The 17,766-nt window shown below is 42.0% G+C and overlaps 1 protein-coding gene and 1 pseudogene across 3 annotated transcripts in view; both read left to right on the forward strand.

Annotated features, from left to right (window-relative positions):
* The window catches only part of ZNRF2 (zinc and ring finger 2), a 126,824-nt gene that overhangs the window by 50,101 nt on the left and 58,957 nt on the right, over window positions 1-17,766 (forward strand). For all 3 annotated transcript variants that reach the window (XR_012667184.1, XM_048838720.2, XM_048838721.2), the window contains exon 2: window positions 6,040-6,135. Coding sequence is in view for 2 of the 3 variants with exons in the window: in XM_048838720.2 (XP_048694677.1) it covers window positions 6,040-6,135 (96 nt within the window). In the remaining variant the exon portion in view is untranslated. The remainder of the gene's footprint in view (window positions 1-6,039; window positions 6,136-17,766) is intronic.
* On the forward strand, window positions 2,044-2,544 carry LOC125631679 (small ribosomal subunit protein uS13-like; annotated as a pseudogene).

Genomic DNA, 17,766 nt, shown 5'->3' on the forward strand with positions numbered 1-17,766 from the left:
CCTGAACGCCACAAAACAGCTGATTGCTGTGGAGGGGAGGCATGCAGCTTCCCTCACCCCCTCCCCCAAACACAGGGAGGGAGGGAGTGCGGGTAGGCCTGGGGCAGAGCCGGGGTTTGAACTCCCCCTGGCACGCTGGAAAGTCAGCACCTGTGCAGCCATGCATACGCCATCCGGAAGAGGGAGTGGTGCGCTCCAAAGGGATAGCATGGGTTCATCATCACGTTCAGTTTCCTCAGGGAAGTGTTTGCAGCCACTGTCCTGCATTTATTGTGTCTCCTCCCTCCTGCCTCCCTCAGTGCTACCTTGTAGAGGTGGCCTCCTCGGTGCTGCCTTGTAGAGCATGAGGCTACATTAACAACAACTTTAGGGCTCAGCCGAGTGCTAGTTCATCATTTAACAGGAAGACATTCCCTGGGAAATATCCCACCTAATATCAACATGGTTTAGGTTGCTCAGGGAGCTCATGAGCAGGTCCCCAGATAATCCTCTGGTTAGAATTGTTTGATGCTTATACTGTATATTGTGACAGGGCCAGGCCAGATGGCTACATGAGAGTAATAGAAGGCAGATATATTAGCTCCAAGTTAAGTAGGTACCTTACCCAGGGAACAGGGAAGGTTCCAGAACAATGAGGAACCTTCTGGAGACAAGACAGACAGGCTGATTAGAACAGCTGCAGCCAATCAAGAAGCTGCTAGAATCAATTAAGGCAGGCTAATCAGGGCACCTGGGTTTAAAAAGGAGTTCACTTCAGTTTGCGGTGCACGTGTGAGGATCTGGGAGCAAGAGGGGCTAGGAGCTGAGAGTGAGAACGCATACTGTTGGAGGACTGAGGAGTACAAGCATTATCGGACACCAGGAGAAAGGTCCTATGGTGAGGGTAAAGAAGGTGTTGGGAGGAGGCCATGGGGAAGTAGCCCAGGGAGTTGTTGCTGTCGCACAGCTGTTCCAGGAGGCACTCTAGGCAGCTGCATTCCACAAGGCCCTGGGCTGGAAGCCACCGTAGGGGGCGGGCCCGGGCCCAGGTTCCCCCCAAACCTCCCAACTCCTGGTCAGACACAGGAGAAGTTGACCTGGACTGTGGGTTCATGAAAACGGCCAAACTGAGGGCTGCCGTGAATCTCTGAGGTGTGCAAATCCACCACTAAGCACAAGATCCACCAAGGTAGAGGAGGAACTTTGTCACAATATGTATATAATATCTTTTGTCCGGCTAAAAAAATTTCCCTGGAACCTAACCTGCCCCACCCCACTCCAGTTTACCTTAGTTCTTATGGGGAAATTGGATTCGCTTAACATCGTTTTGCTTAAAGTTGCATTTTTCAAGAACATAAGTGCAATGTTAAGTGAGGAGTTACTGTACTTGTGCTGCTAGGGAGGAGTGCGTGACTGCTCTTGTAGCTTCCCTTTGCTTCCCTGTCAGTCATTTTTCTTTGGGGGAAGCAAAGACATCTGCAGGGGACATGAATTCTGCACGCACATTGTGGCGCAGAATTTCACCCAGGAGTACATGAGGTAGGCTTGGCAAGCTGGTCAATTAATGTCAGTTTACTGCCCTGGTTAAATATCAAAGATTGCAGCAAGAATGCCCTGGTGTAAGCTGTGGCCTACCTTTCTGATTGCATCATTTTGCTGTCTACTGTTAGCAAGCCTATTCAGTGTCTTGCTCACTCATTTTACTACATGCTAATGCCACCTCTGGGGTAAAAGGTACATTAATTGTAAGATGAGCATCTTGATTGAGTGGAGTCCTTCTAGAACAAACATATGTTTGTCTTTATTTGTATACCATGCCATCAATGCTCGGGCAGTTTACAAAGCACATCAAACAAATTTAGACATGGTCCCTGCCCTGAAGAGTTTACAATCTAAATTGACTACACAAACATACATAATAAATTAACTGAAAAGGGAATGGGGGAGGGAGAGAAGGGTTCACAGTCTTCCTGCCCCCAACACAAAGAAAATATGCACAGTCATTAAGCTGCTTGAAGAGTTGGCCTGCTGGACTGGGCGAGACTGGAGTGCGGAGTAGTCACCATGTCTCTTGTGATCCCTGAGAAATTCCAGCGCGTTCTGCGAGTGCTCAACACCAACATAGATGGGCAACGGAAAATCACCTTCGCCATCACCGCCATCAAGGTGTGGGTCCTCGTGGTGCTGAGGAAAGTGGACATGGACCTGACCAAGAGGGCGGGGGAGCTGACAGAGGATGAGGTGGAGCGTGTCATCACTATCATGCAGAACCCCCGTCAGTAGAAGATCCCTGACTCCTTCCTCCACAGGCAGAAGGATGCCAAAGATGGCAAATACAGCCAGGTTCTGGCCAACGGGCTGGACAACAAACTGCGCAAGGACCTGAAGCAGCTAAAGAAAATCCGGGCACATCGGGGCCTGCGCCACTTCTGGGGGCTGCGCGTGTGGGGCCAGCACACCAAGACGACTGGGCGCTGTGGCAGAACCGTCGGTGTCTCCAAGAAGAAGTAGTGTCTGCCCTGTGTCTGCAATAAAGTGCTGTTTTCCGAAAAGTGCATTTAAAATTTTTTTTCTTTTGTGGTTGCTATGTGATTGGCTTATTTCTGTTTAATTTATATTTTCTATTCTAACTATTCAGCCTTGAATACCATTCACATTGAACTGCTATCCTAACATTGGTAGAAAAGTCAAAAGTTCATTTTTAGAACTTGATTCAACTGTTTCACATTTTTGAGTTATTCTAAATCAGTCAAGTAACTTTTGTAAGTAGGCATATCTTTTTAAGGCTAAGCTGACCATAAAGTCTTAATCTTCAATGTTACTGTTACTGGTCTAACGAATGAGTGCTTTAAAATATTTGACCGTTTGTGACAATATTTGATTGGTCAGTTGACCAGTTGTCCAGTCAAATGCCCAACCCTATCATGAGACAGGATGAAAAATCATTGTAGAGAGGGAATTTGACTAATGGATGTGGGAATGGGCTCAGAAAATGAAAATATTTGATAATGTAAGTACTTGTTTTAGAGGATGATACCCCAAGACAAAGGGGAGTATTGTTTTGATGGAGATGACTTTTTAATTGAGGACGTGATTTCAAATAGATTTCAGATGTGAAGGCAAAGATGGATAGGAAATCTGGTATGATTTGGAGAGTTGAGATTATAAGCAAAATGTGATCAAGAGGGAGAAAAGTTAGAGGTAACGTGGTTGATGAGATAATAGCAATAGGTGTTTAAGTTATCGGTTGAGATTAGGAGAATTTGACTGTCATGACAAAAACAAAGAAATTCTGGAAAAACACTGACTTGTCCTGTAGAATAGTGGTTCTCAACCAGGGGTACACGTACTCCTGGAAGACCTCTGCATACCCCCAAGGGTATATCAACTCATCTAGATATTTGCCTAGTTTTATAACAGGCTACATAAAAAGTACTGCCAAAGTCATGCAACTTTAGTTTGTACTATAGACAACGACTTGTTTATACTGCTCTATATACTATATGCTGAAATGTAAGTACAATATTTATATTCTAGTTGATTTATAATTATATGGTAATGAGAAAGTAAGCAATTTTCAGTAATAGCATGCTGGGATACTTTTGTAGTCTTATGTCTGATTTTGTAAGCAAGAAGTTTGTAAGCAAGAGGTGAAACCTGGGGATAGGCAAGACAAATCAGACTCCTGAAATAGGTACAGTAGTCTAGAAAAGTTGAGAGCCACTGCCGTGGAAAACAGACCATTTCATGTTGGTTAGTGGCTGAAAAGATGTGCTCAGTACATATTTATAAATATCACTTGGTAGAGAACACTTCCTCTTGTGTGAAATCACAAGACTGAAGAGACTTCACATGATCACTTTCTTAAAGCTGTTCAGTCTTTGGTGTTCTGAACTCATCACACCCATCAACAGTCACTTATTTGTCTTCAATTTTAATCTCTGCCTCCTTGTATCTTGCACCAAAAATTAATAGTGTTTTGTATAAAGAGAAGTTTAACAGCAGGAAGAAATCCATTGCGCAATATTGGAAGTAAATAATGATGTTTGAAAAGTTGACTCCACATCTGTATTATGTTTAACAGATCAAAGCTTGTAGGAATCATTAGCTTAAAAGTGTGGCATTACGTCATTTGATATCCTTGACTGACTTCTCTGCATTATGAATGATTTAGTTCTAGAGATAAAACTAGGAGTACCACTGAGGAATAATGTTGCAAAAAGCCTGGGAGCAGTCCTTCATAAGAACGTAAGAATAGCCATATTGGTCTGACCCAATCATCCATCTAGCCCAGTATCCTTTCTTCTGACATTGGCCAATGCCAGATGCTTCAGAGTGAATGAACAGAATAGGGAAAGTTATCAAGGCATCCATCCCGTCATCCAGTCCCAGCTTCTGGCAGTAAGAGGTTTAGGGACACCCAGAGCATGGAGTTGCATCCCTGACCATCTTGGATAATAGCCGTTGATGGACCTGTTCTCCATGAATTTATCCAATTCTTTTTTGAACTCAATTATACTTCTAGGTTTCACAGCATCCCCTGTTAATGAGTACCACAGGTTGTGCATTGTGTGAAGAAGTACTTGCTTTTGTTTGTTTTAAACCTGCTGCCTATTAATTTCATTGGTTGACTCCTGTTTCTTGTTTATGTGAAGGGGTAAATCACACTTCCTTATTCACTTTCTCCACACCATTCATAATTATGTAGACCTCTTAACATATTCTCTCCTCAGTTGTCTCTTTTTTCATCTCCATGTTCAGCTGGACATGGAGATGGGAGACTGTCTAACTGTCTCCACCTCCATAATTGCTCTCCACATTCGTTTTTTCTTCCTATTCCTCTTACGCTATTAGCAGAGGATGACTGCTGAAGGCTAGCTTTGAATATTTTAGGTTCACATATTTTTTGCTGTATGTTGTCTAGTGGTTATACTCATTAACAAGCTGTTAGACCTTACGATGAGCATTTTTTCTTTGAGACAGCTTATGCTCCACTGCAAAGCAAACCAATTCCATTGATCAAAAGCAGTCTCCCTCTTGAAATTTCCTTGGGATGTGGGTTCCAAAACTTGACCAGCCAACCTTGTTCTTTAGTTAGAAGGCCACTGTCATTGGTAATCACAGATATTACAGCATTAAGCAAAGTGTAATACACCATTATGGCATTGCATCCAGACTGTCTAATTATCCCTTACCTCAAATCAGCTCAAATCACAAGCTAAGCAGAGTCACACCTGGTTAGTATTTCAATGAGAGAAGTCAAATTAAAACTCTGCTGCAGGAAGCAATATCAGTGGTTCAGTAGATGAGCTGACACCTCTGAGTTAATATTAAATCTTTACCCCAGTGTGTGGTATTAGGGGATGTGGTAGTATTGAAGCTGGAGTCTGGTGTTCCTAATTGCTTGTGGTCACTAAAGGTTCCATACATTCTTTGTAAGAGTGAAGGTGTTAACTCAGAGCTCCTGTCCAAATTCAAATTTTAGTGACTACATTCTGTCTACCTTTTAATTCCCATAGCCATTTCAGTTGGTTAAGATATTCTCCACCTACTGTCCTGAACTGTTTTAAAAGTTGCTCTGAGTTATTAAACAACTGTCATGTTCCATTCCAGTGGTATGTCTGTAGTAGGTGAAGAGACTCCAATACATTATAGGTAAAGATTAAATACTTTTGGGGCCTGATTTTCAAACAGGGCCTGAGGGCTTTCTTTGAAGACACTATTTTGTGCCTGCAGGATTTGCACCTGCAAAGCATTGCCATGAAAAAGTATGCATGAAGTGTGAGACTGATATAATAGGGTCAGTTTCACTGAGTGCAAAACTGTGCCTTCCAAAAATAGTGGTGTGTTTGAACACCCATGTTCTTTGAGATTTTCCAGAATCCAGGGAACTATATAAATGTCAGACACTTTATTTCTCTTGAATCCATAAAAGCTACTGGTTCACTTTGGTTTTTAAGGTGTGTAAAATTTTGGATCCAGTACAAATATATAGCTTTCCATCCGAATAGTTCCTGTGGTCAGTAGCTCTATATATTTATATATTTATTTTTTTAATAGGATTCAAGTGCCCTGTATGTTCAAAGTTTGTATCTTCAGATGAAATGGATTTGCATCTTGTGATGTGTTTGACGAAGCCAAGGATAACCTACAATGGTAAGTAAGAAGTAACCCAATATTTATTCTTCATTTTAACTGTTTAACTGGGATAAACATTCTTTTATTTTAGCTGTTGAGAAGCTTTTCTGATTTTTTGTGTGTTTGTGTAGATTTTTATATATATATAATATAAAAAATGAATTAAACATGTATGCAGTGTAGTTGTAGCCCAGGATATTAGAGACACAAGGTGGATGAGGTAATATCTTTTATTGGACCAATTTCTGTTGGTGAAAGAGACATGCTTTTGAGCCACACAGAAATCTTTTGTCACAATTAGACAGTAATATTAGTGTTTACTGTGTTAGCTATATTTTAAAAAATCCCCAAATACCAAAAACTTTTATTAGTTAAAAACATCCCCAAACCAGTATATATCCGTTACAGCTGAAACAAGTCCCCAATTCATCTCCTGCAATGTGGCTATTCCATTTAATGACAGGCACTCAAGGTGCCTTTTTTGTCTTGGGAAAAGAGCATATCTTTGACAGATGCTCAGTCTGACACACTTTCTCCAAGAAGATGCAGAAGGCAAGAGAGGCCTGTCATGAACTATTCTTCCTGGAGCACTCAATGAGAGCTTCTTCAGAACTGGAGTAAAAAGAGCCTACTGATCCTGAACAGGCTTTCTTGGTCAGTGCTCCCATCAATTGTGGTTCAACTCTGAGCTCTCAGGCTCGCTCACCACATACATTTTCAGCTATGATGACTGGCAAAGTAGTGAAGTCCTCCACCCAAGTCATCTGAGAAGGGTAGGAAGGAATGTTATTTCCACAGTGAGCACTGGTCTAGGTCACCCTCCCCAGGACCTCACCCTAAGTTTTATCAAAGATTGTCTCAAATTTTCATCTAAATCAGACTGTCTATCTGCCAGTCTTCTTTTCCAAGCCACACTCCAACCAGGGGGAATTGGCACACCCTTGATTCAATTAGGGCTCTTTTATATAATCTTGAGAGAAGAAGACCAGTCAACACTCTCTCCCTGCACTACTTCCTAGTTTTGGACTTCAGCTCAACCGCCCAGTTTGGCAGGGTTGTCTTGCAATCATCATTTAAATAAGACTTCAAGCACCCACCTCCTGATTGAAGTGACTGGTTGATAGTTATCAAAAGCAGAATACATATAAATGATCATTTGAAGAAGAAATAGGTTTCTTACCTTATAGTAACCGTAATTCTTCGAGATGTGTTGTCCACATGAATTCCACAACCTGCCCTCCTTCCCCACTACTAAAGAGCCCTATATCATCTGGATTCTGTATTGGCAAAGGACCTGAGGGATGTTTGGGCCCGCCTCTCACCTGAGGCTGTGAGAGGCCATCTGGGGCACCAAAGCAGCATCAATGGATGTTGCTGGCCAAAAGAATCTGACCTTGCATGTATACGGCACATGTTCACCAGAAATGGAATCCATGTGGACAACACAACTTGAAACAGTTACTGTAAGTTAAGTAACTGCAATAACAGTGTTACTAAACTTTTTCCAAAGGATGACCACATCCATTGGAATTTTTAATATGATCAAGTAGCATTACACACACATCATGGGAGCAGTGACCCAGTTCAGTTCTTTGTCTTTCCTATGTCCGAAATGTCACTTCCCTTGCTTTCTCTAGTGTGCCACAATCCAGGGTAGGACTTCCTGAGTTGCTCGTTAATTGCTGAACAAGAAATTTGTTTAAAGATGGTTGACAGTGACTCTCCACCCCAGTGTCTGCCTGGGAATTAATTTGCTTCATGCCTGCCCTGCCATTCCCTTCCTTTCCTCCCATCATGCCAGGGAGACCATTAGAATTTAGAACTGTAGCAAAGAAGGAAATAGGGTGAGGGAGATCTGAAGTTAGGTCCTTCCCAGTCTTCAAGAATGTCATGAAACTCCAAGTGTAGCCTAGTGTGGTGTGGGCATTTTCGAATAGTTAGATATTAAGGCAGTTCTGTTCTGATTAAAAAAAAAAAATCTGTCCTTCTACTTATATTTACATTTGATCATGAATCAGCTGAGAAAATCTCCTATTTTGTAAGAATCTTTCTTCTCTCATCTTGGCATTTTGTGTGTGTGTATTAGGACTCAAATAACACAGCACAGCTAAAGTTAGGATATGTGTACACTAAAGACTTCTGCTGATATTGGTAAGTCAAGGGCGTTGATGAGATGTGATCCCAGACTAATGTAGCTGTATTGGTAGAAGTCCTTCGTGTAGGCACCGTTGTGTTGGCCAAACTTCTCTTTAACAGGTATAGCTTGTTCCCCTATTAAGGGTGGCTTTACTATATTTGTACAAAGCACAGCTTTGCTGGTATAGCTGCAACCAGGAGCAATGTTCCCTCTAATTTTTTCCATCCAGGTGCGGAATAAATTCTATGTGCGGATGTGCGCCACCAGTAGAAACAAAAAAACTTAGATATAATGTATATATTTTTAAATGTTACCATAGGGATAATTACTCCAGCCAGGACAGGAGTTCTAAAATGCCTAACACTACTCAAAGAATTAAATTTAAGTGCAAGAGAGAAATAAAAATTATGAACTGCATAGACCAGTCATAAACTAAAATAACATACTTTGAAAGAATAAAATTACAGAGGATATATGTTCATTGCAGGAAGTACCAAGAAGTAACAACAACAATAATACAAGTATGTGTTGTGAGGTGAATGTGAAAGACTGTGTGTGTGACACAAAGATACAGACTCTGTGTGCTGTTTCTTTAAGGCACTCACTCACTGCCTGGAAGACTTGTTGCAGCAGCTCTCTCCTGCTCAGAATCCTGAGCCCTGTACCTTCTCCCCTGCTCTGGGGAGAAGGGGTACGGGGGGAGGGGGACACCCTGACATTAGCACCTCCCCCCCGCTCTGCTAATCAAGTACGCAGCACTTGAATCACTCCTGGGTGGCCGCCCGACCACGCATGGTTTTCTGGTACAGCGTATCAGTAAAGTGTTCCTAGTGTAGGCATGGCCTATCTAATGAGGCACTGATGTATAACCTATTGGTGGTGGGGCAAGTTCCCTGTATTCCCAAGTAGACTTCCAACTCTACAAGGCCATATAGAAGGGAGCCAGAGTTAAATAAAGAAGGATTATAAGTGTGATATATAATTTTTTATAATGAGTTTAAAGGAAGTGTAGGTAATGGAATTTGCTTTCCTGCCTTTACATTGCTGTTGTAATTATTTCCTGGGTACAGCTTAATCTCTCCATCAAATTGCTTCTGGAAAGGTATTTTCCTTTGCTTCCCATATTTAACCATTGCTGTCTTGACAAAATCCATCCAAAGGGAGCAGAATGTTTCCTTATGCCAGCCAATGGTTACTTCTGAGTATTAGTAAAAGATGTGGTTTACAGAAAAAGGGGCCACATCTCCTTACAGTGTGGACAGGCAGGAGCAATATATTTGGAGAACCCTGTGTATTTGGTAAGTCACCTAGCTTGAACACTTACTACTGTATCAGAATTTGAGTAAACAATGGGTAAATTTTCAATACAGGGATTTAAAAATGCAGTTTTCAATGCTAATGTGAACAGTTCCGCCATGCTATTTGGAATCCTAACCCCTTTAAAAACTGAACATATTTACTATTGGTATTTGACAAGAGTTCTGTGGTAAGATCCTAGGTTTTGACAGGCTTTGATTTTTTAAAAAGTGTTGATCTTTTTGTTTAGATTTTAGAATGTAATGTCCATTGTCCTTTGGAAAGAAGCTATTTCTTAAAGCTTGATAAGACAAAGGTAGTCAGGATGTGTTACTAAAGGTTTACTTGTGACCTAGTAAAAAGTTACAAATTCTCCTGCTAGAAAATGGAACTCTTCTTGTTCCTTGGCTGAGCAGGAAAAATCTAACAGTCTAATCTCCTGTTGTTCGAGTGTGCATGCCTGGGAACATGGACATTTTGATGAGCGGTTTGTTAGGCTTTAGCCATGGGCGGAATTAGAGTTGAGGAGATGTTTCTGCTTGCTGCATGGTGCTCTATACCAGTAGTTCTAAGACTTTTTTTTTGCGGACCACTTGAAAATTGCTAATGATCTCGGCGGACCACTTCATGATCTTTCCAAATGTTGTTTGTATTATTAGCTAACTATTGTAAAGCGCTTTGGATAAAAGTGCTGTATTAAAAAAAAACCCCTTAATTATTAACTTTTTTTGTTCTACAAATAAAAGCGCATGACTCATATTTTAATATCAGTAGTCTTACCTTTCTAATGTGATGGATGTGCCCTGTCTCCCCCACCACGGTAGCCCCCAAGCTGGGGCTGGGAAGGAGGGGCATCTCTCCCTCTCTCCCCCACTGCAGCAGCCCGCAAGCTGGGGCTGGGAAGGAGGGGGGGGTCTCTCCCCCGCCACAGAGCTGAGGCTGGGAAGGAGGGCCATATCTCCCTGGCAGCCGCAGCCCCGGAGCTGGGGAAAGTCGCCTCTTTTGTTTCTCTGGCCGCTGCAGCCCTGCACATCCCAAATGCCCCCCACCCCCACTTCTCACCCCACTGCCCCCTCCCAACTACCCCCTGTTGCCCCCAAGGCCACCACCTCACCTTACATGTGCGTCTTCTCCAGGGTCCAGGCATCTAATTAGTGGAGCCACGCCTGCGCGGGTGGCTCTTGTGTGAGGCTGCCCAGGCGCGCACCTTAGAGGGAACTATCCGCGGACCACCTGAATGGAGCTCGCGGACCACAGTTTGAGAACCTCTGCTCTATGCCATGGCAGAGGCCAAGAGTCATATTTGCCCAGCTGACTCTGATGAAGCTGGGACAACATCCAACTGCTTCTGTTCACAAGATGTCCTCCTTCCTCACATGAGCATGAAGTTGCCAACTACTTCCTTTAGTAGTGCACATTCACGCCCTGTGCCTCCAAAAATCCTTCCTTTAAACAAACAAACAAACAAAAACCATACCAGGACTTAGTGTCTTAATGGTGTCCATGTTTTGTGGGTTAGAACTTGGATTACCTTCTTGTGTTACCTTTGTGCTCTTGGAGAATCATGGATATGGAAGGGAGGACTGCTCTGCAGAACCTCTTATCTTTCTGGCAATATTAAAGTATAGGTGCTTCAGAGAGTAATATACATGAATGACCATAGACTGTATGTGCAATCCATGCAGAACATTTTCCAAAAGCCTGAGGGAAAAAAATTAAGGAAAAGGAGTGGCAAAAGAAATGTCTCTGGCACTGAGCTAGTTTTAGATTGCATCTCAGAGAAACCGATTCCTTTTTTGACAAACCTTGCAACCTTAATTCTGTTTTGAAATAATCTTTGCTATCATGTTAGACTTCCAGTCCTCTTTATTTCTTAGAGTATCTAAAAATTTTAAGAAGTCCTCTGTTTTTACAGCTGGTTTTCCTCTTAATTATTTTTTATATTTGTAAATTATTTTGACTGTAGTTATTTTATTTCAGAAAAAGCAGCTGAAGAAAATCACTTACATGAGAGTGATGTCTGAAGTGCTGTGTTTTAGTGTTCCCAGTTACAAGTGGGGAACAGGGGTGTCTTGTAAAGCACTACAACAGCTCTTCAAATAAATTTGAGGTGGCATTGATGGGTCCTGTTCAGTCCTCTTAAACTGACTAAAACTTCATGAAGACCAACACAACTGTGAAAACTTCTGAATCTTAATTGTTTCTATATTGGTTTTCCATGAAGCATCATCAGCATTTTAAAACTGAGCCATGGATCCAGATTTTGACATACCAAGCATTGCTCCCACTGATGTATCTAACTATGGAACTCCTTGCCAGAGATGAGTACAATCCTGATCAAATCAGAATGAGCACAAGCCTGGTGATCAGCCAAGGTGAAGAATGTGCCTTTACAATAAAACTTTTCCCAAGAATCAAAGCTATTGATAAAACAAACAAAAAATTGTCCCACGGATTCTGTATAGTCATACACTTATAAATGATGCATAGGACAAGAAAATGCAATTTGTTCTGGCCTTTTGTGTTTCTTTTTTTTATGAAACTCTTGGACTCCACAGTGATAGGCACTATATAAAAATATGAATGATAATTGGGACTACTGCATAATCATACATTCCATATCAACTTAATTGTGGGATGAAGCAGGAAGAGAGGATGGGCTCTTTGTAGGAATATAGCGTGTATTTAAAACGCTATTTTTGTCATTGCAGAAGGAGCATAGAAAATTGACATTTATGTAATTAAATTTAAATGTTTTCATAAGAGAACTTGGTTACCAAAGAAAGTTTATTGCTATTGTCACAGTCTGTTCCCAAATTGATGTGAATAAATTGAACAGTAATCCTTTGGGGTTAATTTATCACTGTATGTTTCTGTACATCAATCTGAATTACTTTGTATAAATGGGAGATTTTAAACAATCTTAATGGTACCTTCCTTAAAATTTTGTTTTGCCCCTTACCTAAGTACTGAAGACAGATTTTAAGTGGAGTGGGGAAGATGCAAGAAATGAAGAGAAAGGTGCCTCATATGTCTTCCCTTTTCCCTATCAGGAAGCTATAACTGGCAGAAAATTTAAATAATGTATTGGGTGAACTTTTCTAGTTTTGGTGAGGAAAATTGATTGGCTTCCATTGAGCTCTCCCCAGAGAATACTGTGCTTCAAACTGAAGTAGCAAAACACTAGAAGCTTGGCTAGAACTTCACTTTTCTGTATTCCTCTTTAATGAGCCATTTCTGCCTTCCATTGGTGTCTTTGTTCTTCTCCCTAACCTATTGTTGCGTCCTTTGAGTCTTTCTCTTCCTCCTTCCTATCGGTCTAAATTAGATGAAATCAAAATGTGTCAGTGTCTTCCTCTATCGTCAAGCACACGAGACGTAGAGAATTTTTTCAATGTAGTAAAGATTTTGCTTAGACTGACTAATTGTTAGTGTAATTTTTAAAGGGAGAATGTCAAGGCATTTAGTGTGTAAACTTAGTGTTGCACATTTTCTTACTCCAGGTAACTTTGATATTCATTTGTTCAGCTACAAAAATAAGTGAAATTTGAGCACTGTCATCCAAAGAGACATTTCAACAGTTAAACTATATATAGCATTGTCTATGGCTTTTGGATTTATATTTAAAATCAATTCAGGTTTTTTCTAAATCATAAGATCGTATGTGGCTACTGCTTTTATATTCAATGATCTCGAAAATTAAGGTAGAAGATTAAAGTAACAAAATATTTGATGGAAAAACCAGGAAAATAAAGGTCAATATTATCTTATTACAATCAGTTGTAGTGGTGTTTGAGCCAAACAGAGCATACACATGGCTCAATATTCCAATATAGTAAAGCAGCATTCAAAGTGATTTGAGCCACAGCAGTGCAACTGATCTTAATTAACAATAAAAGAAAGCAGAGTGGAAGGGGAAAACTGTACAAATATACATCCTCATTTTCCTTCCTATTCTGTACTGTTCCAGACACATGATATAGTTCCTTCCATGGAGAGAGAGCAGTAGAACTGACTTTTGATTATATTCAGGCCTGTATGTAAGAGGGTTACTGGCCCAGAATCCTGAGTTGAAACTGTGTAAGTAATAAACCTGCTGTATGAATTAAAAGTAAGCAGCATCTTGATAGTTTAATTATTTATTTTCATTAATATACACACTCTGAATGCTGTGTTGACTAGCAAGGACGGAGTTGGGGCTGGTGTAAATGACTCTAAGCAACGTTAAAGTACTAAATAACGCTACTGCTTTTCTTTTATCCAAATGCTTGGGATTTTCAAAACCCACTTTTCAAGAAAAGATGGGCTTACTGCCTTACGGTTGTTTGCAAAATCTTTCTGTCAAAGTGTTTTAATAAGCTGTTGAGAACGTATGTATTGCTGGAGATGTTGATCCAGTCTCTGAGGCTCTCCTGATTGACCTGCCAATGGGATGCATACTGTCATTCAGGTGTAAGCTTAATTAAGTGAGTTAAGCAGCTGTTTGGACAAAGGTCATTGCTTAATTCACCACCACTAACAATAAAAAAAAAAAAAAAATACCCCAACAGCCCTCCACTGATTCTGCATTTCTGAAGGCGAGCAAAAGAGAGGGTCAGTTTTGGTCAGTCTCAAAATAAATGTTACTGGATGCTAGACATACAGTCAGTACATTGGAATATGTCCTTTAAAATAGAAATGATCATTTACATAATTCAAATGCAGTGGAGGAGTTTCTTTAATCTATAATATTTGCAAGTTGTGTGTACCAGTTCCTTAAGAAGGGATAGAAGTGAAGCGGCATGCAGAAAGTCATGATCCTGGTGTGTCTCCAGGTTGGCTGTCAAGCTGTTTCTTCAAGAGACTTGTTCTCAGAGATCAATCAAAAATATTGCCTAAATTGTTTGGGTGAGAGTCTGTCTCTTCTTCCCAAAAGGCACAGCACAGAACTCTAACCGGAGAAAGTGGGGATTAAGGTGGCTTTAAGCCCTGTTTGTGCTCTCCAAATCCTGCAGGTTGAAGGGGCTCGCAGCATAACTTAGACATAAAAATGGCCATGCTGGATTAGCCAAATGGTCCCTCTAGCCCAGAATCCTGTTTGACTGTGTCCAGAGGGAATGAACAGAATAGGGCAATTTTGAGTGATCCATCCCTTGTCATCCAGTCTCAGCTTCTGGTAGTTGTAGATTTAGGGACAACCGCAGCGTGGGGTTGCTTTCCCTGACCATCTTGGTTAATAGCTGTTAATGGACGTAGCCCTTAGATCAGTGGTTCTCAAATTTTTTTTTTGCGGACCACTTGAAAATTGCTGAGGGTCTTGATGGACCACTTCATGATCTTTCCAAATGTTGTTTGTACCTTTAGCTAACTATTGTAAATCGCTTTGGCTATATTTAAGTGCTATATTTAAAAAAATTAACGGTTTTTTTGTTCTACAAATAAAAGCACACAACTCTGATTTTAATATCAGTAGTCTTACCTTTCAGATGCGATGGATGTGCCCTCTCTTCCCCGCTGCAGCAGCCCCTGAGCTGGAGCTGGGAAGGACAGGGGTCTCCCCTGCCGGGGCAGGCCCCAAGCTGGGATGGGAAGGAGGGGGGTCTCTCCCTCGCCACAGCAGCCACAGAGCTGAGGCTGGGATTTCCGCCATCTCTCCACGGCAGCCGCAGCCCGGGAGCTGGGGAAAGTCACCTCTTTCTCTGGCCGCCGCAGCCCTGCATGTCCCAAATTTCCCCCACCCCTTCTTCTCACCCCACTGCCCCCTCCCACCTGCTTCCTATTACCCCCGAGGCCACCACCTCACCTTACATGTTGTCACGAAGTGGGACTGTTCTTAATGTTTCCTCTGAATACTGTAGGGGTGCCTCAGTTTCCCCTTTGCATTTCTTAAGTCTCTAGGTAGTGGGATAAGGGGGTGTAATTATTGCAGAGCAAAAGGCCAGTGTACATAAATGGCCAACACTCTGTCTCCTGGCAACTGATGGCCTGGGCCCTTCCCCCCGCAAGGTGATAGCTAAAGGTTTGGAGAACAAAGGAATCAGGTGACCTCCTGGCCCAGGAAAGGGACAAAGCTGAGAGGAAGAGGGGGTGGAGGATGAGTCAATTTTGTGGCTGGCCGGCTGGGGACGTGGAGTGAAGTGCAGACGTGGTTGTCTGGCTCACTGCCCCACAAAATGGACCTGGCTGCGGGGTCCTGTTCTCTGTTTGTAGACTGTGTTCCTGTCCTCTAATAAACCTCCATTTTATTGTCTGGCTGAGAGTCACGTCTCACTGCGAAGTTGGGGTGCAGGACCATCTGGCTTCCCCAGGACCCCGCCTGGGCGGACTCGCTGTGGGAAGCGCACGGAGGGGCAGAGGATGCTGAATGCTCAGAGGTCAGACCTAGGAAGGTAGAAGCTGTGTGAGCTTTTTGCCCTGAAGACAGTCTGCTCACAGAGAGGAGACTTCACCAGAGTCCTGACTGGCTTCATAGGGAGCAGTTCCAGAGCATCGCCTGGGGACTCCGTGTCACGTGTGCATCTTCTCCAGGGTCCAGGCACCTAAATTAGTGGAGCCATGCCTGCCCAGCTCCACTAATTAGGTGAATGCTCCTTCATTGTCTTGTGTGCGGCTGCCTAGGCGCACACCTTACAGGGAACTGTCTGCGGACCACCTGAATGGAGCTTGTGGACCACTGGTGGTCCGCGGACCACAGTTTGAGAACCTCTGCCTTAGATGGTATAAGACCATGCCTGCACTATGGGTGCTATAGTGGCATGCGTATGGCATAACTATGGAAGCCCATCATGTGGATGCGTACTACATTGATGGAAGGGTTTTTCTGTTGCGGTAGGAATTCAGCCTTCCCAAGCGATGGTAGCTAGGTTAACAGAGGCATTATTCTATCAGCCAAGATGGTCAAAGCCACAACCCCATGCTCCGGATATCCCTATATCTCCAACTGCCAGAAGCTGGGACTGGATGACTAGATGGAGCGCTCAAAATTGCTCTGTTCTGTGGATTTCCTCTAAGGCGTCTGGTGCTGGCTGCTGTCAGAAGACTGGATACTGGGTTAGATGGATTATTGGACTGACCCAGCATGGCCATTCTTAGGTTCTAGGTCTTTAGAATTTGTACTGTGTCTATCTGTTGGTAAGAAAGGCCTTCCAGTTTCCATATTGGTACAAAAGAACTTGTCCAAAAAAAATTCTGCATAAGAAATGTTTTATCCTTGACCCTTTTTTGTCTTTTGTGATTCACATGGAATGCTGAGGGCTGAACACTGGCTTCTTTTCAACGAGCTGTATTTCCCTTTAAACCCATCCCACAGTAGTGATCTGAACACAGCAAGGGACAAATCAATCTAGGTTTTTGAGAGAGCATGTAGAACCAATAAAATCTGATATGTTTTGCTGAAAGTCTTAGAGGAAAAGTCATCCATATATTAAGTAACTAAAATTCCCGTGACTTTTACTTCTTCCCTTCATACACTGTTTCTAAGCTTACTCGTCATACTTAATTTCTTTTTATCTTGTTTTGGTACTGACCATAAAAGGAAGTGCTAAAGGTAAATATTTTCATCATTGTAGTATCTGAATGCCCTTCAAAACTAAGGATATACCTGTGAGGTAGTCCAGAATATTTTTTTTAACTGTTTCAGAAAAAAGTCATTCAAAGCAGGTTAGAGAAAATATTTATATTCTGCTACATTCCTTTTCATACGTGTGCATCCATTGCACTGCTTTTATATGATGAAAGTGCTGGGTAGTGAGCTGCAGAAACCTGAAATGCTGTATAAATGCCCAGTAGCAAATGCAAACTCATTACACTCTGCATCATGTGATCCACCTGGATAGGAACTACCCATCACGTCCTACACTTAATCAGTCTTTAGTTTTGAGAGGTCATTCAGAGGATGTCCTAAATCAGTGTCTGCAACTGCTGCAGTCTTGTGACTGCTGGGAATTTTGCTACAGGGCAGACACTCATTGCTCCTTGTCTTTCAGGTCATTTCTGCAGTGTTTAAATTTGATATTCCTAAAACATTGGATATTTTAGCATTTTGTTAGAAGGGAAGTGACTTATTTTGTGGAATCAGTCTGTGGAGACTGTATCCATCAAAATAGCTTTCCCTTCACTCAGTCTCCTAGTTCTAGGAACACTGACCATGAGTCTGGATTTTGAGGTATAAGTATTTTAAAACTAGATTTAAAAAGTAGATTCTAGGTTTTTAATTTTTACTTGGATTGAAGAATAAC

This window comes from Caretta caretta, chromosome 2, assembly GCF_965140235.1.
Source record: "Caretta caretta isolate rCarCar2 chromosome 2, rCarCar1.hap1, whole genome shotgun sequence".
NCBI lineage: Eukaryota > Metazoa > Chordata > Testudines > Cheloniidae > Caretta > Caretta caretta.